Source organism: Pelodiscus sinensis, chromosome 2 (genome assembly GCF_049634645.1).
Source record: "Pelodiscus sinensis isolate JC-2024 chromosome 2, ASM4963464v1, whole genome shotgun sequence".
Taxonomy (NCBI): Eukaryota; Metazoa; Chordata; order Testudines; family Trionychidae; genus Pelodiscus; species Pelodiscus sinensis.
In genome coordinates this window covers 211,002,266-211,025,050 of record NC_134712.1, presented here as the reverse complement: position 1 = coordinate 211,025,050, position 22,785 = coordinate 211,002,266, and the positions used below count along the sequence as shown (strand labels likewise).

General features: G+C 44.5%; 1 protein-coding gene across 4 annotated transcripts in view; it reads left to right on the top strand.

Moving 5' to 3' along the window:
- Nucleotides 1-22,516, top strand: part of DYNC1I1 (dynein cytoplasmic 1 intermediate chain 1) — a 288,063-nt gene extending 265,547 nt beyond the window's left edge. For all 4 annotated transcript variants that reach the window (XM_006114494.3, XM_006114493.3, XM_075922334.1 and 1 more), the window contains one exon: nt 21,578-22,516. In XM_006114494.3, the coding sequence (XP_006114556.1) occupies nt 21,578-21,688 (111 nt within the window). In that variant the 3' untranslated portion in view covers nt 21,689-22,516. The remainder of the gene's footprint in view (nt 1-21,577) is intronic.
- The last annotated feature ends 269 nt before the right edge of the window (nt 22,517-22,785 follow it).

Genomic DNA, 22,785 nt, shown 5'->3' with positions numbered 1-22,785 from the left:
GTAAATGTGCATAGCTCATCTGTAGTGCAGAGTATGAATGGAAAAATACTTCATGCTGAATTGTCTTAAATGTATGTTAGTCTGTGTGCAGTGCATTCATGCACTCTCATTGTGGAAATAATTGCTTCATAGAGATAAACCTGATAGAAGAGTTAGTTTATATAATTAATCTTCTGTGGTTTCAACCTGTCATTCAACAGCAATGTGAGTTGTGAGGGAGTCCTTAATTATGGTGTTAATTACTTACTTAATTAATTAGTTATGGTTTGCAAAATTATGTTACATTTAATAGTACAAAGCTATTGAATTCATGACTTAGGGGGAAAAAAGCCACTTAGATTACAAATCACAGCTGAGGATGCAGAGATATTCAGGGCCTTAATATACAAGATTGCACATCTAAAGCTTAATTTTGCTCTCTGGTAGGTTGTGTCAAGCTGTCTAGAATGGCTCACAACCATAAGTCCCATCCTTGGGGCAGACTGTCAAGAAGCAGAGCAAAAGCTTTAAGCAGTCTAGATGCTCTGTGATTAGATTTCATCAACCCAGTAGCAAGTGTGAATTCTTAACGCACTAGAACAGTCTTATCATAAAGTCACAAAGAGTGCCCTTGGGGTTCCAGTCTATCTTGCCAGCCAGGCATGCTGGACTTTATGGTTCCTTACACCAAAACTCACAACAGTGAGGTTACTCCCAGTCCCAAAGGACAAGTCACTTATCCCAGATCAACTATAATAGGCCCAGGAAAGCTTTGTCTTCCCTGCCACTGCCAATGACCTGCTGCTGGATAACTGGACAGCAGTGCCCTCCCCCCCCGAGACCCTTGCACTTCCTCCTCCACTCTGCATCCACCCCCAAAGGTCCCCAGTGCTCACCAAGTCCCTCCTTGTTGGGACAGGAGCGTGAGGAGTGACAAGGAGATCCAGTGGCTGGCAGACTGAGGAGCCTAGGCCAGGGGAAGCTTGGCCAGGTGCTGCATGGGGAAAGTGGAACCTTCAGGCGTGGGCATAGCTGACCCTCAGGGGTCTAGTAGCTCAGCCCAGTGCTCAAGAAGGCTACTGGCTCAGTCCAGCACTGGGGCCAGCTCAGCACCTGGGGGGACAAGAGGCTAGGTCTGATGGTGGCTTGGAGGACCAGTAGGGGTGGCTGAGTTCAATGTGTCTCTTCTGGTTGGGGGGAGCCCTTCAGGACTTTTACTTTTATTGTGGGAGGGGGAGGGGAGTGTGGGGCTCCAATGTATGGGAGGTGAGACCTTGGGCAGAAGTGGCAGGGACTGCTGGGTTAGCCTCCCCAAAGTGGGGTTCACGTGTCGCCATGGCCAATTGTACTCAGATCTCAAAGCAAAGACAATACTTGTAGCCAATCCTGTAACAAACGCACTAAAGGTTTATTAACGAGGAAAAAGAAATGAGGATTATTGATAAGCTTAATGCAGTTAAATGTACACACACAAATGAGGCACCATCTTGAATTCTAAAGGTAATAGAAGCTTCTGTAATAAGCAAGTTTTTATGCCCTTCAGGTTAGCTCTCGTTTGTGTTAAGGAATCTTTGTGTCTCAGAGTCCAGAGAGCAGAGAATCCCAATTTCTTCTTAACAGGCATTTTTATACCCTTCTTCCAAGATTCAAGCTGAGATGGGACATGGGTTTGTGCACCTATCCTCTTCAGGGTGTGTGTGAGGGAAGCAATCAACAAAGTATTTTGTCCACTGCAGCTTGTCTGATGTTGATAGACCTTCTGTTGGGGAGGAGATAACATCTCTTGTGGTAAACTGGCAATTCTTACTTGGCAATGCTTCTCCCTGACCATGAGGAAATTCCAGACTTGGCAAACATCTTTATAGTTACAGGGCAAATTTTCAAACACCACCTTATAGTATGACACAGGCGTTTTAAGCAGGATTAATACATGTAGCATCCTACACACTAAGGCAGGCTTCTTGCCTGCCCTGGCTCCATTCTAAGAATGTAAATATTGATTAATGTACTAGTCAACTAGCCGATGGAATTTCCATCGACTACTCAACTAGTCGATAGGCACTTCTGCATTCCTCCTTTGAAATGCACAAGAGCCCCACTAGGGACTCTGGTGCATTTCAAAACAGAAGCCCCCTCATGGAGCCCAGAGTCAGTGGGACTTCCTGCTGGCCCTGGGCTCCGTGCAGTGTGCCAGCTTTTAAATGTACAAGAGTCCCCAGTGGGGATTCTTGTGCATTTCAAAGCAGAAGTGTCTGCATGGAGCCTGGGGTCAGCGGGAGACTCAGAGTCCTCCGCTGACCCCAGGCTCCATGTGGTGCTGCTGCTTTGAAATGCCACACAGAGCCAGGGTCAGCTGGGGACTCCCCAGCTGATCCCGGGCTCTGTGCGGCATTTCTGTGGAACCTGTGGTTAGCTGGGGACTTCCCAGCTGACCCCGGGCTCCGCATGCTTTGAAATGCCATGTGGAGCATGGGACTCCCCAGCTGATCCTGGGTTCTGTGGAATGCCATGCGGATCCCGGGGTCAGCTAGGGAGTCCCCAGCTGATCCCGGGCTCTGTGCGGTGCTGCCCCTTTGAAATATCGCCTCAACATTCCGAAGGGGCAGCGCTGCACAGAGCTCAGGATCAGCTATGCGGTGCTACCCTTTGAAACGCCGTCATGGCATTTCAATGTGGCAGCACCGCACGGAGCCTGTACCCTGGGCTCCGTGTGGCACTACTGCTTTGAAGTACCCCTTGAAGTGACTAGTCGACTCGACTATCCAATAAGCATTTGCTTATCGGATGCTTGACTAGTAGACTAGTCTTAAACATCCTTACTCCATACTGCTCCTGGAAGCAGCTGCTATGCCCATCCCCTAGGTGGAGGGGCCAGGTGGCTCATTGTATGGTGCATGCTGCCTGTGCTCACAGGCACCAACTCCTCAGTTCCCATTGGCCAGGATCCAGGGCCAATGGGAGCGGCGGAGCTGGGGGTTGGGGCAGCACATGGAGATTCCCTGATCACCCCTCAGCCTAGGGGCTGTGGGGACATGCCAGTGAGCCAGTGCTTGCAGCTCCTCCCCCCATAGGAGGTGCCAACATTCAGGGCTTCTGGCTTGCAGTGCAGAGACATGCTGCTGACTGGATGAAATGAAGCAGCGGGCTGGATCCTGCCTGTGGGCCTCAGATTCTCTTCCCATCTATAACTCAATGTCAGGCCCCCATCAGGGGAGAGTCTACTGGAAGCTGAGAAATAGTGGAAAAAGCCTCCACAATCCCTGTTCAACAAGGAAACCTCGACTGAGTCATAGATTCATAAGCTACGGTCATCTAGGCTGATCGCTTGTGTAACTCAGGCCGTAGAACTTCCCTATCATAATTCCTGACTCAGATGGAGCAGGTCTTTCAGAAAAAAACATCCAGTCTTGGTTTAAAAATTGCCAGTGGGGGAGAATCCCTTAGAACCTTTTGGTAGGTTGTTCCGGTGGTTAATTACATTGTCTGTTAACATGCCTTGAGGCTGAACATCATGGAAGGTTAATGCTGGCCCATAGTGGGATGGGGCCAGGCCAACCAGTAGCTGCATGATTTCCTTTTCCTGGTTGCCCTGGCCTGAATTTCAAGCTGTTTTCCTCTGATAGAACCCCAGTGGTAAATTCTCTTTCCACTCCAGCTGCCCCGTCGGCACAGAATCTCCATCATGGATGCTTCCAAATAATGCCTCCCAGAATCATGAGATTTTGATGTTGGGTTTTATTTGGTTTCTGGTTTTGAGCCCTTTGGATTGTTCAGATTTTTCTCTGCAGCCCCGAGGACAAGAAACATTCTTTTTTAAATGAATGCTGAGCATCAGATGGCTCCAGAATTTGGGGCTTTAAGAAAAAACACAAACTATTCTGAGCCCAGGTCTATACTAGAGCTAGAAGGTCGGCGTAAGATACACGACTCACCTACATAAATAATGTAGCTGGAGTCTACATACCTAAGCTGAGCTTGGTGATGTCTCCACAACAGGAGAGCAACGGTTGCATTTGATCCCGTCAGCTTCCTTTACTCCTCGCAAATTGAGGAGTACCCTTAATGTTTGATTTAGCAGGTCCTTACTAGACCTGCTAAATCAAGCTCCAGAAGATCACTCGCCAGAACGGTAAGTATATATGTGGCCTGAGTCTTACACTAAAATTGCAACAGTTGGCAAAATTGAAAAAAAGGAAATTGAACTGGAACTGAGACGTTTATAGCAGACAGATGAGACGGGGAGAGGGAACAAGGTTTCACTCTGTTTCTAAAGCACTTGATACATTTATAGTAACTGTAGAAATTATAAATAGTAAGTTGGAAACTCTTGCTCCCGAGCACAGCACCACTCTGGAGGCAACATGGGTAGCTTCTGTGAAGCATGGCAGAGCTGTGATGCTGGCCCTCTTACACACATGCTTAGTGACTGGCCATTAAACTTCATTAAAGTAGCCTCACAATAGATAGTTTATGTGTGTCTATTTAGAAGCATGAGGCCTAATAAACACTGAGCCTTCTCCCACTCCCATTGATGACTTCCTAGAGTTCAGGGAAAGCAAGTGCTGTTTCAGAGAAAATCACTAAGAAATGAGTAATGAAACCCCACAGCTGCACATGGGTCACTCTGCAAACACTATCTGCCACCTACCTGTCATGTGGTTCAGTTTTTAGATATGAGAGGAGCCAGTAAAAACACCTCAGATAAACTCTTTTTAACTTTATTGTGCACAGAATAGTAAAGGAAAGCAATGCAAGGTTATCTAGATCTATTTCAATACACGGGATAATTAGCACAGGCAGTATAACAACACCTTCACCTAGGACAATACACAAGCTATTCAGTTGTAAGAATATGAATATACATATACTTATTTCTATGAATCACACACACGCGCGCACACATACACAGTTTCAATGCTGTTACTCTTACAATTATCAGACGGGAGGTCGTAGCCTCTTTCTTTCCTCTCACGCAGAGGCGTCCAAAATGCATTGGGCAGTAGGAACTGGTTCACCTTCTTGTTGCAGTGAGTAAGGTAGTGGGAACACCTTACTCACTCACTCCCAAGTATCAGAGGGGTAGCCGTGTTAGTCTGAATCTGTATAAACAACGAGAAGTCCTGTGGCACCCTAAGGCCTGATTTTAAGAGGAATAAGGGATCTTTCGGAAAAGGCTTTATTTTCCGAAAGATCCCATCTAGACTGGCGCTTTTCTCCGGCAAAGCTCCGATCCGGAAAAAAGCGGCAGCCATGTTTATATTTAAATCCCCCGCTTCATTTGCAATTCCGACTTGTCTCATCTGCATCCCTTTTCCGGAAAAGGGGTGCAGTGTAGACACAGCCTAACAGATTTATTGGAGCATAAGCTTTCGTGGGCAAAGACCCACATCTGACAAAGTGGGTCTTTGCCCACGAAAACTTATGCGCCAATAAATCTGTTAGTCTATTAGGTGCCACAGGACTTCTCGTTGTCAATCCCTCCCACTGATTAGATCTTCTATCCCTATATTTATACTCGACTTGGTCATTCTAGTATCAGAGGGGTAGCTGTGTTAGTCTGAATCTGCAAAAGCGACGAGGAGTCTTTGCCCACGAAAAGCTTATGCTCCTACACTTCAGTTAGTCTATAAGGTGCCACAGGACTCCTCGTCGCTTTTGGTCATTCTAGTAATATCTACCAATCAACTACATTTTGCGTAAGATACCTATTATGTCAATATCTAGGATACATTTTGCTATGCCAAAATATTGCAAAAGCACTTAATTAATAATTTTTTGTCTGTCTCTGGAATTTTTCTCTTATCAAAAATGGGATGTACTACTACCAGGTTGTTCCTGGTCTTCTTGGCCTGGTCTTGCTGTCCTGTACAAGTTATGCAGGATTGGGGAAGCACTCCTGACTCTCCCCCACTCTTTTTGGCCTTGACTGCATGTGTGCATGCGCCAGACTTGAGTCAGGCTTAGGGTTTGCTTTGTTAGCACTGCAGACATTGTTCTGGTCAAGGGAGGGCCGTCCAGGCTCCCCTACACTAGCACATGTCAGAGCTCCCTTTATACATGTGCTTGCCTGGCACAGTAAAGGGGATTACTGGCTGTTGGATGCTGGCAGCAGTTTACATGCCCTTCCTCTGCAAAATTAAACTGAACAATGCACATGCTGGGAGCTCACTGCTTCAGGCACCATGCACCTGCTCCTTTACCCACGTGACTAGACCCACTGACCTCACTGAGACTATTCAGGTCCATTTTGTTTTTCATTGAAAAAGCAAGGAATTATAAATTAAACACAAGATTTTTTTAAATATATGACCCAAGGGAACAGTCCTACCTATAGCCTATCTCCTTGCATCTGTGCAGTCCTTTTCTCCCCAGCTGATGCCAGGCTCTGTGCGGCATTTTCACAGGTTGTCAGTGTGTTCATCATGTCACTTAAAAGTAGGAGAAAAGGTTCCAGTTTAAAGTACCGCTGGGAAGTTAATTTGATACCCTGGCTGTAAGGTCTTTGTAAGTGTGTATGGCAGACTTTGAACCAAAGCTGTTATTATAGTGCAGCTGGTGATGCTGGCTATAGTTAATGTTGCCCAACATGTCCCCGTTTTCAGTAGCTTTATAACTTTAAGTTATTCAGGCTGAAATTTTTCCTTGCTTGGCATCTGCTTCAGGCTGACCATTTTTGGAAAGCTGGTTCAGCCATTTCCAAGTGTGAGATTATGAAAAAGTATGTCATTTTGCCCATGTTTAAAAAAAAATCTCACTGCTGTTTGGTTGAGACTCTCCCTGCTTTAGAATAGCTATGCTGAAAGGGAGGCCAATTTTATAAGGACAATAAGGTAGGGAACAATTGAATGAGGGAGTTGGCCTGTTGTCAGGGTTGTGGCTTTTGCTGCTCCTGGGAAAACACAATTCTTTGGGGGGGGGGGGGGGGAATCCCTTGCCATTTGCTTACATGATCCCATTATGCTTCTTCTCCAGGACTACTGCTCACGGAATGAGATGGGAAGTGGGGTGATTCAGGGTTGTGTCGTCATGGAGACTATTTTCTGTAGGCCCCCTTCTTAGTTTGCAACAGAAGCTGGCACATGTGCTGCAGTGATTGAGGCAAAAAGTAGCTCAAGAACAAAGAATGGGCTCGTGGTGAAGGCAGTTGAACACTGTTGTAAAGAACCAGATTCCAGCATGAGGCTGGGCAAGTCATTTAAACTAAACTGTTCATAAGTGGTCATTAATTGTTTGTTCCTGGTTGTTAGGGTATCTGACTTGATACCCTGGTGTCTGATTTGCAGACGTCCTGGGTGCTCACAGCCAGTGTTGAGTGAACGCAAGATCCAAAGGACCCCTGGACAATGTGGGAGTCCCCACAGAAGTGTCAAATCCTGTGTAGAAGTGGGCAGACAGGTGAAAACCCTGGGGCTCTCCACAATGGGTAGCTCCTGCCAATGCCTGTCTCTTGCTTTGGGCCTGGTGAGAGGATGGAGCCTTTTGGGGATGAGGAAGAGCAGGGCACGGGCCCACCTCAGCCCCCACTCCTTGGCCAGGAAGAGGCTAGCGCCACTAGCACAAGCTATGCTTTGCGACACGGTAGCTGATCACCCTGCTGGGAATGCAGCCCTGCCCCTGCTGCTCTGCGCCTGCCAGAGGCTACTGCACCCATGTAACAAAGTGGATAGGCATGGCCCTTGTGGTTTCAGCACTCCCGGGCCCTCGGGGTATGCGAGGGGGAGGGGAAGGAGTTCTTTGTGACTAGGGTCCCAATACCACCACTGCTCAGAGCTGCAACTGAAGTCAATGGGAGCTGTGTTTTGAACATAGAAAGTGCTATGTGGAGCTAAGTACTCCAAAAAAGCAAGTCATGAGCATATCAAATTGGTTACACATAGTTCATGGACGCTTTTGATCTCAATATCTCCGGGTGTCAGTTAGGACTGTAGGCCTTGCCATTCTAGTTGAGACATAGGGCCCTCCAGCCCAATATACTGTCTCAGACAATTGCCAGCAACATTTGCTTCTCAGGCAAGAACAAGACCCCTGCAGTAGAGACATGGGGTAATCTGCCTCACATTTAAAGTTGCTCATTCCCAGGATGTAAAACAAGATTAATAGTTATCTCACCTCATGGGGTTTGCTTGGCTTTGCAACTGTCACTCTTCTAACGTAGTTGTTTGTGTGTAACACAGGTGGGCCAACAGCCTTGCTGGGCCTTTGGCAAGGTGGGGCAGGCCCTGCTCTGCACCTCTGAAAGGGGCTGAGCCTCAGGGGTAGCCAGCCTTTGGCACCACCCAGACCACACCATGCCCCCATCCCTCCCAGCCAGCTTTTTGTGCTGCCCAGAGAAAGGATGTTAACTTCCATCAACTGCTTGACTAGTCGATAGGCACTTCAAAGCGGCAGTGCCACACAGCTGATCCCCGGCTCAGCTGTGCGGTGCTGCCGCTTTGAACTACGTCCCCCCCACCATGATAGAGGCAGTAAGGGGAGGGGGAGAATCAACTAGTTGACTGACTATCTGATAAGCATTTGCTTATCGGATAGCCAGCTAGTTGACTAGTCCTTAACATCACTAGCTCAGAGCGCATTGCACCGTGCTCCAGCAGCACAGTAGCAGCAGTGGCTGGGAGCCCAGGCCCTTTTAAATCTCTCGTGGAACGAGGCGTACAGATAGATCGGAATGACTACGTAGTTCGAACTATCTAGCCCGTGCCGCGTGTAGCCGCGCGGCACGGGGTTCGCACTAGCCGGCTTTTAAAAATGGCGGAGCCAGCTTTATGCTAATGAAGCCCGGGAAATTCAAATCCCGGGCTTCATTAGCAAGTTCGGTATGCATACATTACCCCGCTAGTTCAAACTAGCGGGGTAGTGTAGACATACCTTGAGTTCTGGGGAAACTGTCCCCTTTGTCTCCCTCCCCCACAGTCTGAATGTTTCCTAGATGTTAATGTTGCTCGTGATACCATCTACATGTTTTGTTAGTCTTTAAAGTACTACTAGACTACAGGCAGTCCCTGGATAACGTACAAGATAGGGACTGTAGGTTTGTTCTTAAGTTGAATCTGTATGTAAGTCGGAACTGGCGTCCAGATTCAGCCGCTGCTGAAACTGACCAGCGGCTGACTACAGGAAGCCCGAGGCAGAGTTGCTCTGCCCCGGGCTTCCTGGAATCAGCCTCTGATCAGTTTCAACAGGCTGAATCTGGACGCCAGTTCCGACTTACATACAGATTCAACTTAAGAACCCCAGGCGTCCCCAAGTCAGCTGTTGCTGAAACTGATCAGCAGCTGATTCCAGGAAGCCCAGGGCAGAGCAACTCTGCCTTGGGCTTCCTGTAGTCAGCGCTGGTCAGTTTCAGCAGCGGCTGACTTGGGGACGCCTGGGGCAGAGCAGCTGGGGTGCTGCTGGGTTGCTCCAGTAGCGCCGCTCCTCGGCGCTACTGGACCAAACCAGCAGCACCCCAGCTGCTCTGCCCCAGGCGTCCTGATTCAGCCGCTGCTGCAACTGACCAGCATCGGCTGAATCAGGACGCCTGGGGCAGAGCAGCTGGGGTGCTGCCGGGTTGGTCCAGTAGCGCCCAGAGCGGCGCTGTGGGACCAACCGGCAGCGCCCCAGCTGCTCTACCACAGGCATCCGGAGAAAAGCCTGGTCTGCTGTGGGGTGGGGGGTGGGGGCGTACTAGCTGCGCCCCCCCGCCCCCAGCAGACCAGGGAGACGTGGAGCAAAGCCGCGGAGCACGCGGGCAGCGGACAGCCCAGACGCGCCGCGGCTGTCCCGCTGCCGGCATCCTCAGAGGCTTTGCTCCCCGTCTCCCTGGTCTGCTGGTCTCCAGCAGACCAGAGAGACGCGGAGCAAACCCCGTTCGTAACTGCGGCTCCGACATAAGTCGGATCCGCGTAACTCGGGGACTGCCTGTATTTGTTATTTTTTTAAGTTTTTCCTGTTACAGACTAACTCGGCTACCCCTCTGAAGTATTTAAAAACTCAGCTTAAGATCCAAATCCTTTACAGAAAGGAAGAAATTATGTTGATCATTAAGTCTTCACACAAATTCTGTATTTTTAAAAAAAATTGTTTTATAGCAAGAATAAAATTTACAATCAAATGATCACTTCAAAGCTATTCTGTCTTATCGAGAGAAGATCAAATTTCACATACATTATATTCTATGTTTGTTGGAAGATAGAAGTTAAGTATTTTTGTTGCATAATATAATATTTAATTCCCTTTTTACTAGTACAGCACTAATTAAATCAGATCCTGCCGGAAGTAACTCATAGCAGACATTATCTAGATGAGGGCTAAGTAATGAACTTAACAGATGACTGAGGTATACTGTATCTGTGACACTAGATTGATGGTTGTGCAGAGAATAAATACAGGATTTAGGCTGTTTATGGTATTACAGTCCTTCAATTAAGTAAACAAATATATACAGAACTACACTGGCGTGTATATTTTGCGGTCTAAATGTTATCTCTTATTAAAATCATCTGCATGCAGCATGCTGGCTTTGAGTTCTTGCCAGTGGTTTCATCCATTGTTAACAGTGATGCTAAGCTCTCCTGATTTAAATACAGTGGTACTGTAATTATGTGAAAAAAGGTGCCCTTGGTTACATTGGTCACCAGTTCACTGTGTATTACCTCCCACTTTGTTTCCATCTATGTGTGTGGCATAGGGTGTTGTCTGGAAAAATATAGACCTTTTCCAATCATTTTTTATAAGTGATTGAAAAAATATCATATGGAGCGGACTGGAAAAAATATAGACCTTTTTCAAACACACACACACACACACACACACACACACACACACACACACACACACACACACACGCTTGAGAAACATATCAAAGGCATTTCGCAATGGAGTACAGAAAGGCAAGATCAAGGCAAAAAAAGGTGGCGATGAGTATGCATAGAGAAGTTTATGTAGATATTATTTTCACTTATACCCTGCAGATGGGCAGAATCCGATGCCTTAGAGTGAGTTAGTACTATGGATTTGTTATTTGTAAATGTATGGTCTGATCCTGAAAATGCTCTACTTCACATGAAACACAGGACTGGAACAATAATTAGAAAAAATATCAAAGTGGAACACAGTTTGTAATATTTATATTTTATCATTTTCAGAATATTTTTCTCAGCCTTTTAATACATTTATTCATGTGGAACTCTATTCACAAAAGTGTTTACAATGAATTTCTTTTCAATACAGCACTTAATTTTATATGATAATATGGATCGCTTTGGGATGGTACAGATTCTATGCAGAATAAACAAAGTAATATTCTCTTGTGGATAAAGGGTTTTTAAAAAAACGTCTCTGTGAAATTGAAAGATTATAATGATGCCAATAACTCACACAAAGTATTTATTCGGAAGTATACCATCTTAGTCATTATGACTATCTTACCGTATTTATTGTATTTGACAAATCAAACTAAAATGAAGCTAAATACTTTTCCTCATGTCTTAATTAGCCACTCTTCAAAATATTTTAACCAGTTCTTTTGAAGCCACACATAATCTGGTCTGAAGTGGTTTAGAAAAGAGAAAGCTGAATTGTGAATTTCAGTATAGTTTTAGTCCTTGTTGGAGCTGAGATTTTTGTTGAGAGCGCTCTTGGAGGAATAAAGCAGAGAAGTAGAGAAAGATGCCAATAAAAACCCAACCACAGCTAATAAATGAGACTTTAAAATATTTTAAAATAGAGGTCAGTTTCTGATCTCTATTACATGGTGAAAGTCTCTGCCTTATTACCATGTCACTGAGATCAGAATATGGCCCCTAATATGTAAAAACAACCAGTTATGTTCAGCGCATATAGAAAATAGCTTATATACCGTGGAGGAAAATTATCCTTTTAGGATTAGGTTTTTACTCCTGTCTGCAGGGGATGCAGGCACAGATACTAGAGACACCCATGTAAGTGTCTTGCTCCAATGGGAGAAATGTATTCCAGAGGCCTACATTCTCCTGTCAGAGCCATCCATGAGTAGGTCAGCCCCACAGCTAGCTGCACGCAAGCTCACTATCTGTGAACACAACAGGGCCTGGCTGGCTGTTACTCAGCTTTGCCAGCAAATGGGTGGTGTCACAGCTGGACATAGGTTTAAGCGTGACATGAAGTAGTTTCAATTAAATGTAACTAGCAAACAAACACAGACCTCCATGCCCCTGGAAAGAGGAAAGGAGCTTGCTGCCTTGCATGGCATGTTCCAGGTCAGGAGTGCTGCCATGCATGGCATGCTCCTTCTACCTGACCTTAACTCAGGACTCCACAGTGTTTAGATTCCATGGCTGAGTGAAGGGGGGGAGGGAGTTGCCAAGTTGTCGGGGGACATCCTGGTAGCACAGCTCCTGTGAAGTTTGGACTCAGCTTGTCAACTTGTTAACTCTGCCTGGACACAGTTTGTTTGGGGGACATCTTGGGGAGACTTCATGTTTAGGGGTGGAAACTGTGGGGTCATCCATCCATGGTTATGGGAAAACCCTAGCCTTGGATAAAATAATTAAAGAATCTCTGCAGGTGGATACTTGCAGTTTCCTTTCTCCTACCTACGAATAACTGGCATAGGGGAGAATTACCCCACCAAATAATGATTACGTTGCCAAAGACATCAGAAGAGTTTGTGGCATGACACAGAAGGGAAGGGATGCCATATATTTTGCTTTTAATCTGGGCCATGCTACCTTGGCTGTGCCATGTTATTCATTTTTGTCTTTGGTTCTGCTTTGATTTACACCACATCACTATGCTGACTGAGGCCACTAGCCTTGGATACAGATGTCCAAATACAGACAGAGCCACATATATGCAGGCACAACTCCACAATAGAGTGAATTTGGCCCATAGAAATTACCTATCCATGCCCCTGGTGACTCCATATTAGATTGGTCTGTAGCTAAAAAGTTATTGCACGCACCTCACAGCAGGAATCGTGTTTTGTCGGCTGGACTGGCTTCACTTTACATTCGCTTTTGGAGACTAATGAGTAGTAAGATTTTGTCCCAAAGAAAGTTTGCTTTTGGCAATTGGTATTTTTTGCTGAGACTGAAGTGGTCAGAATCCATCATCTATCACCATTCAGTGTATGGAAACATGACACCACTCCATGTTTTCTTGCTGAATCTAAGCTGCAATTTAACTTTAACCTGTTTTTTGTTTGTTTGTTTGTTTGTTTTGTTTTTTAAATCACAGTGCTAAAGCTGGGGGAAAACATAATCTCTAAAGTTTGAGGCATACAACTCAGTTGCTTCAGGGGGTAGCCTAGTTATTCTGTACAGGAAAAAACAAATAGTCTGGTAGCACTTTATAGACTAACAAACCACGTAGATGGTATTATGAGCTTTCGTGGGCACAGCCCACTTCTTCAGATGACCAGAGTTTTGAGTTTAGGATGTGCAGACCCAAAATAAATAGGCGAGAAAAGGAGGGTGTGGGAAAAAAAGGAGCGGGATGGGCGACAGGGAGCAGAGGGTATGGAAAATCAAAGGGAAAAACAGGAAGGCAGAGCTGGGAATCAGTTGCTAAACCTCAGATAGAAACAGTTTGGAATCATATAGTACATTTGATACATAGGTATGTACTAGTCAAGCGGGGATGGGTTTCAATAGGCTGAAATGTCAGTTTATCTACAGAAGTAGAAACAAGGAACATTTTTCATGAGTCTTTCATTTCAAAATGTGAATGGCTATTTATGGAAGTTGTATGTATATTTTTCCAAGTCTAATGGTGGTTTTACAGAGCTTTAATTTTTAATAATTGTAGTTATTTCTTAATACAGCTCCCAGCACTGTGGCAAGCATTGTAAAGAACAAATCCAAAGACATGGAGTGTAATTCTGGCTCCACTGAAGTCAATGGAAATGTTGCCATTGATTTCGATAGGGCTAGGATTTCAGCCCTTTCCCCTGCTTCTGTTCCTTTCCATTTTAAGAACTTCAACCTGAAAACAGAGGGTTTTTTCTCCCCCAGGATTGGGCCCTAATGTTAGGCATGTCTCTGTAAATGAAATTAAGAAGAAATAAGTGGAGTAAGATGAAGGACAAAAGTTTCAGTAATAATAATGTGATTTGTCCTTTTCATGTGTTCATTTTTTTAAATTGTATCCTTTGGTATATATGGTTGTGACTATTTTCTTCCGCTATTTGATCTGAGGAAGTGGGTCTGGCCCACGAAAGCTCATCACCTAATAAACCATCTTGTTAGTCTTTAAAGTGCTACATAGTCCTGTATTTTGTTTCAGCTTCACCAGACTAACACGGCTACATTTCTGTCACTATTCTCATGTATAGTATGTGAACATGGATGGCACTAGTGACTTTTTTATTTACTTTTGTATGGAAAATTCATTCTGACTGGTTTGGTTTTTGGGAAAAGGTGATTTTTCAAATTTAAGAATAAGGCTCTGACCCTGTAAACATTTTCTCCTCCCAGAGTAATGTTTACTTCTGTGAGTAGTGAGGATTTGCAGGATCAGTACCAAAGTTGTTTTGACAGCCTGGCACGTATTTATTCTATGGCCTGTGGTGTGAAAGAGGACAAACTTGATGATTACAATAATCTGGCCCTACAATCTATGAATGTATGATTTTTTATTAAAATTCATTATTGTTTTATTTCTTTTTCAATGTAACTTTACCTGTTCACTTCCTGACCTGGATTGCACAAGATAATGCTCTTTGGATTACTCACAGTTAAGTTGCAATGTAGCTGTTACTCAACCAAGAATTGTCCCTATTTTATTATTGAGTGTGTTTGGTTTAGTACGTATTTGGCTCTTTTCATATTTTGATGCAGTATGTTAATAAAAGGACACTATTATGCTCTGGAAGAAAATGAAACCCTTTATAAAAGAAGCAAGAGTAGGCAGTGGATTCAGTGCAAAGCTTTTAACAGCTGATCTGTGTAACACTGAAGCTACTTTATCCTCTCAAGTCGAGTTTTATATACTTCTAGGAATGGAGACTCCACTACTTCCCTAGGTAACCCATTCCAGTGCTCCACCACCCTCCTAGTGAAATAGTTTTTCCTAATATCCAACCTGGACCTCTCCCACCGCAACTTGAGACTATTATTCCTTGTTCTGCCATCCATCACTACTGTGAACAGCTTTTCTCCATCCTCTTTGGAACCTCCCTGCTAGCGAATCCCCCGTCACTCTTCTCTTCTGCAGACCAAATAGAACCAACTCCCTCAGTCTCTCCTCATAGGTCATATGCTCCAGCCCCCTAATCATTTTGGTCGCCCTCCGCTGGACCCTCTCCAGTGCATCCACATCCTTCCTGTAATTGGGGGCCCAGAACTGGACACACTACTCCAGATGTGGCCTCACCAGAGTCGAGTAAAGAGGAATAATCACATCTCTGGATCTACTGGCAATGCTCCTCTTAATGCAACCTAATATGCTATTAGCCTTCTTGCCTACAAGGGCACACTGTTGGCTCATAGCCAGCTTCTCATCCACTGTAATCCCCAGGTCCTTTTCTGCAGAACTGCTACTTAGCCATTCAGTCCCCAGCCTGTAACAATGCTTGGGATTCTTCCGTCCCGAGTGCAGGACTCTACACTTGTCCTTGTTGAACCTCATCAGATTTCTTGTGGCCCAAACCTCCAATTTGTCTAAGTCACTCTGGACTCTATCCCTGCCCTCCAGCATATCTACCTCCCCCCCTAGCTTAGTGTCATCCGCAAACTTGCTGAGGGTGCAATCCAACCCCTCATTAATAAAGTTGTTTAACAAAACCAGTCCCAGAACCGATCCTTGGGGCACTCTGCTAGAAACCAACTGCCATCCTGACACTACCCGCTGGGCCCGACCTTCCAGCCAGCCTTCTATCCATCTTACCGTCCATTTATCCAGTCCACATTCCCTTAACTTGCTGGCAAGAATATTGTGGGGGACGATATCAAAAGCCTTGCTAAAGTCAAGGTATATCACATCCACTGATTTCCCCATATCCACAGAGCCAGTTACCTTATCATAGAAGCTAATCAGATTGGTCAGGCACGACTTGCCCTTCATGAATCCATGCTGACTAGTCCTGATCACCTTCCCCGCTTCTAAGTGCTTCAAAATGGATTCCTTGAGGATCCCCTCCATGATTTTTCCAAGTACTGAGGTAAGACTGGCCGGCCTATAGATCCCTGGATTGTCCTTCTTCCCTTTCTTAATGATGGGCACTACATTTGCCTTTTTCCAATCATTCTGGATCTCTCCTGATCTCCACGACTTTTCAAAGATAATGGCCAAAGGCTCATCAATGATATTTGCCATCTCCCTCAGTACCCTCAGATGTATTAAGTCTGGAACCATGGATTTATGTACCTTTAGCTTTTTTAAATAGTTCCTAACCTGTTCTTTCCGCACCAAGGGCTGTCCACCTTCGTCCCATATTGCATCACTTAGCACATTAGTCTGGGAGCTGACCTTGTCCGTGAAGACAGAGGCAAAGAAAGCATCAATACTTCAGCTTTCCCCACATTATCTGTCACTAGGTTACTGCCCTCATCCAATAGGGGCCCCACACCCTCTCTGATCACCTTCTTCTTGTTAACATGCCTGTAGAAACCTTTCTTGTTGTCCTTCACATCCTTTGCGAGTCGCAATTCCAGTTGCGATTTCGCCTTCCTGATAACTCTCCTGCATTCTCTTCCCTAGTCATCTGTCCAAGTTTCCACTTTTTGTAAGCTCCCTTTCTGTGCTTAAGTTCACCAAGGATTTCCCCGGTAAGCCAATCCAGTCTCCTGCCATATTTGCTTTTCTTGCTACACATTGGAATGGTTTCTTTCTGTGCCTTCAGTAAGGCTTCTTTAAAATACCGCCAGCTCTCCTGGGCTCCTTTCCTCTTCATGTTAGCATCTCAGGGGATTCTGCCCATCAGGTCTCTGAGGGAGTTGAAGTCTGCTTTCCTGAAGTCCAAGGTGTGTATTTTACTACTCTCTTTTCGTCCTTTGGTCAGGATCCTGAAATCTACCATCTCATGATCACTGCTTCCCAGGTTGTCACCCACCCCTACTTCCCCTGTTAGTTCCTCCCTGTTTGTGAGCAGCAGGCCAAGCTGCGCATGGCTCCTGATTGGACCCTTCAGCATTTATACCAAGAAGTTATCCCCAACTTTCTCCAAAAACTTCCTGGATTGTCTGTGGATTGACTGCCATATTGGTCTGCTAACAGATGTCAGGGTGATTAAAGTCCCCCATGAAAACCAGGGCCTGTGATCTGGAAACTTCTCTCAGTTGTCCGAAGAAAGCCTCATCTACCTCATCCACCTGATTCGGCGCCCTGTAGCAGACACCAACCACAACATCACTGCTGTTGCTTACACCTCTAAATTTGAACCATAGACTCTCAACTGGCTTTTCTCCCTCTGTATACTGGAGTTCTGAGCAATCATAGTGCTCTCTTACATACAGTGCAACTTCTCCTTTTCTCCCCTGCCTGTTCTTCCTGAACAGTTTATACCCTTCCATGACAGCTTTTACATACTAGCCACCTTAGCTTTTATTGTTATTTTCTCTAATCATAGACCGTAGTCTGAAAGAGCGGAGATCTCTCTTTCAGATTAAAAAAAATACATCCATTTGTGTGTATGTAACCCACACTCCTAGTGTGGTTCACTGTCCTGTGTAGTGGCACTTAGACCATGTACAGCAATAGATAAGAACAAGGGAGCTCTACAGCCTAAGCTGCGCACCAGCAAGCGTTATCACTCAAGCTAAAGCAGCTCATAAATTAAGCTCTAAGAATCCTAGGTTCCAATCCACCCAGTATGCTTTTCAAACATCTAATTTGAGTTGTTTGCTTCTTAAAGCTTGGACTCAGTTCCTAAAAACCTTCATAATTACTAAAATCAAGGGGGAAATAAAAATATCAATAATAGAGATTCAGGGTTAAAAGTAGCAAAAGAAAAAAAAAGAAGATTGTAAGCAAAGGCATAGCAATATATCTTTCAATATTATAATGAGCTGAAATGGCTTTCCTAAAAAAACTACATTCTTTGGCAGCAAACTAAATATTTAACTGGAGTCCAATAAACAAAATACATAGAAAAATCATTATAGTTTAGGCTCATTTTCATACTGTAGCTGAGTGGTCTGAATACACGCTATACATGAATATTTTTAAACTTCAACATTTTTTTCAACTATTTAATATTTAATTGCCTCCTGACGTAGAGCCCGATCAAAAGCTGAAGTAACTGGAAAGACACTCAAGTCAAGTCGACACTGCAGGGAGATGAGGGGAGGTTGGCTTAAGATACGCAAATAACATAGCTGGAGTTGAGCTACCTAAAGATTAGCTTGGTGCCATATCTGCAGAGGGAGGTTAACAGGAGAAACGTTCCTGTCGACTTCCTTTACTCCTTGTGATGTGGCCTCAGTCTCCAATGAGATTTGGATCGGGCAATAAGACTGCACTGTGCACAACCTTAGGTCTTGTCTCCCTTTACCAGAGGATTGATGCTCCAGTGATCCATCTTCCAGGGTTCTATTTAGTGGGACTAGTAAAGACCCACTAAATCGAGCACTGAAGATGCCCTTGCCAATCACGGTACTCCTCACAACCAGTTGATGGAAGCATTTCTCCCATCAATCTCCCACTGTGGGGTCATCCCCAGAAAATTGATTGCTAGGTCCGTCAAATCTAGCTATGCAATTCACATTGATGCAAGATACGCAACTTCAGCTATTTTCTCCATCAGTATAGATTTGGCCTTATACAGGTAATTTACTTTGATTAGGAAGGTCATCCACATGGCACTCCTACTCACAAAGTATCTAAGGGTATGTCTACACTGCCACCCTAGTTCGAACTAGGGTGGCTAATGTGGGCATTCGAAGTTGCAAATGAAGCCCGGGATTTAAATATCCCGGGCTTCATTTGCATCTTGCTGGGCGCCGCCATTTTTAAATCCCCCTTAGTGCAGACTCCGTGCCCACGGCTACACGCAGCACGGAGTAGGTAGTTTGAATTAGGATCTCTAATACGAACTACCGGTACACCTCCTTCCACGAGGAGTAACAGTAGTTCGAATTAGGGAGCCTAATTCGAACTACCTACTCCGTGCCCCATGTAGCCGTGGGCATGGGGTCCGCACTAAAGGGGATTTAAAAATGGCGGCGCCCGGCAAGATGCAAATGAAGCCCAGGATATTTAAATCCCGGGCTTCATTTGCAACTTCAAATGCCTACATTAGCCACCCTAGTTCGAACTAGGGTGGCAGTGTAGACATACCCGATTTGAACATCAGTCCATATAATATACTCTTTTTCTCAGCTTCCACTGAAGTTGATGGTTGCCTGCGTGTATTGAGAGAATGATTAAGCTGTTTGCCATTCAAAAAATGCCTCTTACAGTTCTGCAGTCTACTATTTCTAAACTCATGAAATCTGCCTTAGGTTTTAATAATATTTAATAGATTTAAAAAAAAAGCTTTCAGTTGAGCCTATGGCAGTAGCCTACAGGACACTTTAGACTGGATCAGATAGGGTCTTACTGTTTCTTAGCCTCCAAAGTGTTCCTATTATAATGTTCATAAAATAGTAAATCAGTTTTTATTACATTGTAACAACAGGATAGTAAGCTAACCCAGCATACCACACTGTTTCATGTCTGTAACCAGTTCCTTTTTCAGTACCAAAAGCTGCATAATGTCTGCAAACAGTTCCTTTTCCGTACGACCTTCTAGGGAGAGATCACAAGTCTTAAGCCAGCAGCAGATCCATGCATTCGTTAATTTAGAAGCTTGTTGCCATTTTCTGGTATTTGAATCAATGAAAATGTGTGTAGAGTAAGCTGTTTGAATTTTTCCATGGTTGTATCAATCCCATTTTGCATTTTCTCCCAGGAACTGAAAAGGACTGCGGGGTTATTTTGCTATAACACTAAAATATTCTGTCTGAAAGTTTAGCTATCTGGGTTACATGTTCCTCTTGGAGCCTAATGTGTGATGTGTCTTTACTAAAAAGGTCACTGCTATTAAATGGGAAAGGACTTTGCACAATGGCTTAAAAAACCAGATGGCTGTGTCTAGACTGGCCAGTTTTTCCGGAAAATCAGCCGCTTTTCTGGAAAAACTTGCCAGCTGTCTACACTGGCCACTTGAATTTCTGCAAAAGCTTTTGCGGAAATACTATGCTGCTCCCGTTCAGGCAAAAGTCTTTTTCCGAAAGACTTTTGTGCAAAAGGGCCAGTTTTGTAGACAGCAGAGATTTCTTTTCCGCAAAAAAGCCCCGGTCATGAAAATGGCGATCGGGGCTTTTTTGCAGAAAAGCACGTCTAGATTGGCCACGGACACTTTTCCGCAAAAAGTGCTTTTGCGGAAACGCATCCTGCCAATCTAGACGCTCTTTTCCAAAAATGATTTTAACGGAAAACTTTTCCGTTAAAAGCATTTCCGGAAAATCACACCAGTCTAGAAGTAGCCGATCAGTAAAGCAAAGTTTACTTGGTCTGTTTGAGCAATTTAACATTTTTATGAAAATGTATTTCTTATTATCGTAACTAAGGGTATGTCTACACTGCCACCCTAGTTCGAACTAGGGTGGCTAATGCAGGCATTCGAACTTGCAAATGAAGCCCGGGATTTAAATATCCCAGGCTTTATTTACATGTTCCCGGGTGCCGCCATTTTTAAATGCCCCGTAGTTCGAACTCCCTGCCTGCAGCTACATGCGGCATAGACTAGGTAGTTCGAATTAAAGCTCCTAATTCAAACTACCGTTATTCCTCCTTCAAGGAAGGCAGGGCAGGGAGTTTGAACTACGGGGCATTTAAAAATGGTGGCGCCCGGGAACACGCAAATAAAGTCCGGGATATTTAAATCCTGAGCTTCATTTGCAAATTCGAATGCCTACATTAGCCACCCTAGTTCGAACTAGGGTGGCAGTGTAGACATATCCTAACTTAGCATTGAGGAGTGCAATGGAAGGAAGCATAATTTATTTAGATCGATACTGGAAGCCTTAATCAACTTCAGTGAATTTAAATTCCTTTCCTCCTAAAGACTGTGTTGTCATACTTACATAGGGCTACATTTTTAAAGATATTTAGGGACCTAACTCCTATTGATTTCACTTGTTACCTTTACAAAACTGGCTCTTTGACCCCAATCTTGCAAATGATTATACTCAAAAAGCCTCTCATTGAATTCCATTGGATGACTCACCTTTGTAAAATTGTGTGAACCTTTGCAGGTTCAGGGCCTTGTGTGGTTATGAAAAACATCAACTTTACTAATGTAGGGTCAAATTTTGCAGCCTTTACTCAGATGAAACGTCCATTGACATCAGTTAGAGCTTTATTCCGGTAAGGACAGGAGAAGTGGGTTTTAAATGCGGCAGTTATTTCCAACTGATTCCAAAGAGGGAGCTGCTAAATTTGTCCTGAAAACATGGCATTGCTTTACAAGTCAACCACAACGTTTTTTTGGCGAGGCCCCCATGCCTATAGTCCTCCATCACGCTAAACTCTCGACTCCAGTAGGAAATATACAGGAGACAGGCCCATTGATTTGGGCCCAAAGATATTATCTTTAGACTGCAAAAGAGTCTCTTTTTTTTGCATACCATGTCACCTTTTCATTGCATTTCTTTTCCAGCTAGCTGTTCCACACAATGACGAATGGGCCCGTTTTGCTCGGACCCTGGTTGAAATCCGTGCCAACAGAGCAGACAGCGAAGAGGAAGGGACTGTGGAATTGTCTGCATAGAGAAAAGGTTTCCGCTCTTTGTCTTGCGCAGGGTCTGTCCCTTGTTGAGTGTGGCTGTTTTCAGTGTCAAATCAGTATCGCTATGGCTTTTGATGCCAGTGCCCCTGCCAACATCGCTCAGCGTGCCCCCGTTTATCACACTGTGCTTTACACAAGGCTGAAACTCTGCAGAGCAGGTCCCTACTTTATATTTCTGTCTGAAACATAAGAACGAAGAGACAAATCAAACCTTTATGGGTTTAGTTGTTGCCTTTTAACTAATTAGTAGCTGTATTTAATAGCTAGAAATCCCTGGTTAAACTTGTGCTCACATGCACTGCTGGCATAGTCCTATTAAATCCATATGAAGCCAGATATGATTATGTGCAGATGTGGTGTGCTTCATGATCCGGGACTGGGCCAGACACTTTAGATGTGGTGTGTCACATGGTGACTTACATTATGAATGGATGTACTATACAAAAGTTGCTGCTCCTTATTTATTGCGGTGTGCTGCATGGAACATATTTATTTGAAAGCGTTAAAATAAACGATCCTAAAGCATGTGCATAATGAGGGAACTGCACTGTCTCTGTGCTGCTGTAGAGGCTGCATTGCCATTCCAGTACTAAAGATGTAAGATCCATAAATGTTTGTTTGAGTGGATGGAATTTTTTTAATGCCTATTATTTCTAGGCACTTCAACAATATTTCACGTACAGTTGGTCGTTGAGACTTGTCACAGTAACACTAACAAGCTGACAAAGAGTTGTGGTTCCTGAGTGTGACACCAGTATTGCCAAATAAAATGTATTAAACGAATTCTGGAGCAATGTGGTTAATCCTTGTGGACCGGCGGTACTCAGCATGTTAATCACCGGTCACTCACCGGGAACATGCAACTTCCAGAAAGTGCAGAATTCTCAGACCACTGCTATCGAAACAGATGCATTAACAAAACCCTAAAGTATTGATGTGCATCAGATCCTGCTACAAATTTTCACAGAACTAACACCTTCTAGGTGTTGTTTTCCCATGTATATCTGTGCTGTTAGATAGTTTTCTCTGACAACATGACTAGCTCTCTGCTGCATGCACAAAGAATGTAAAGTAGCGAG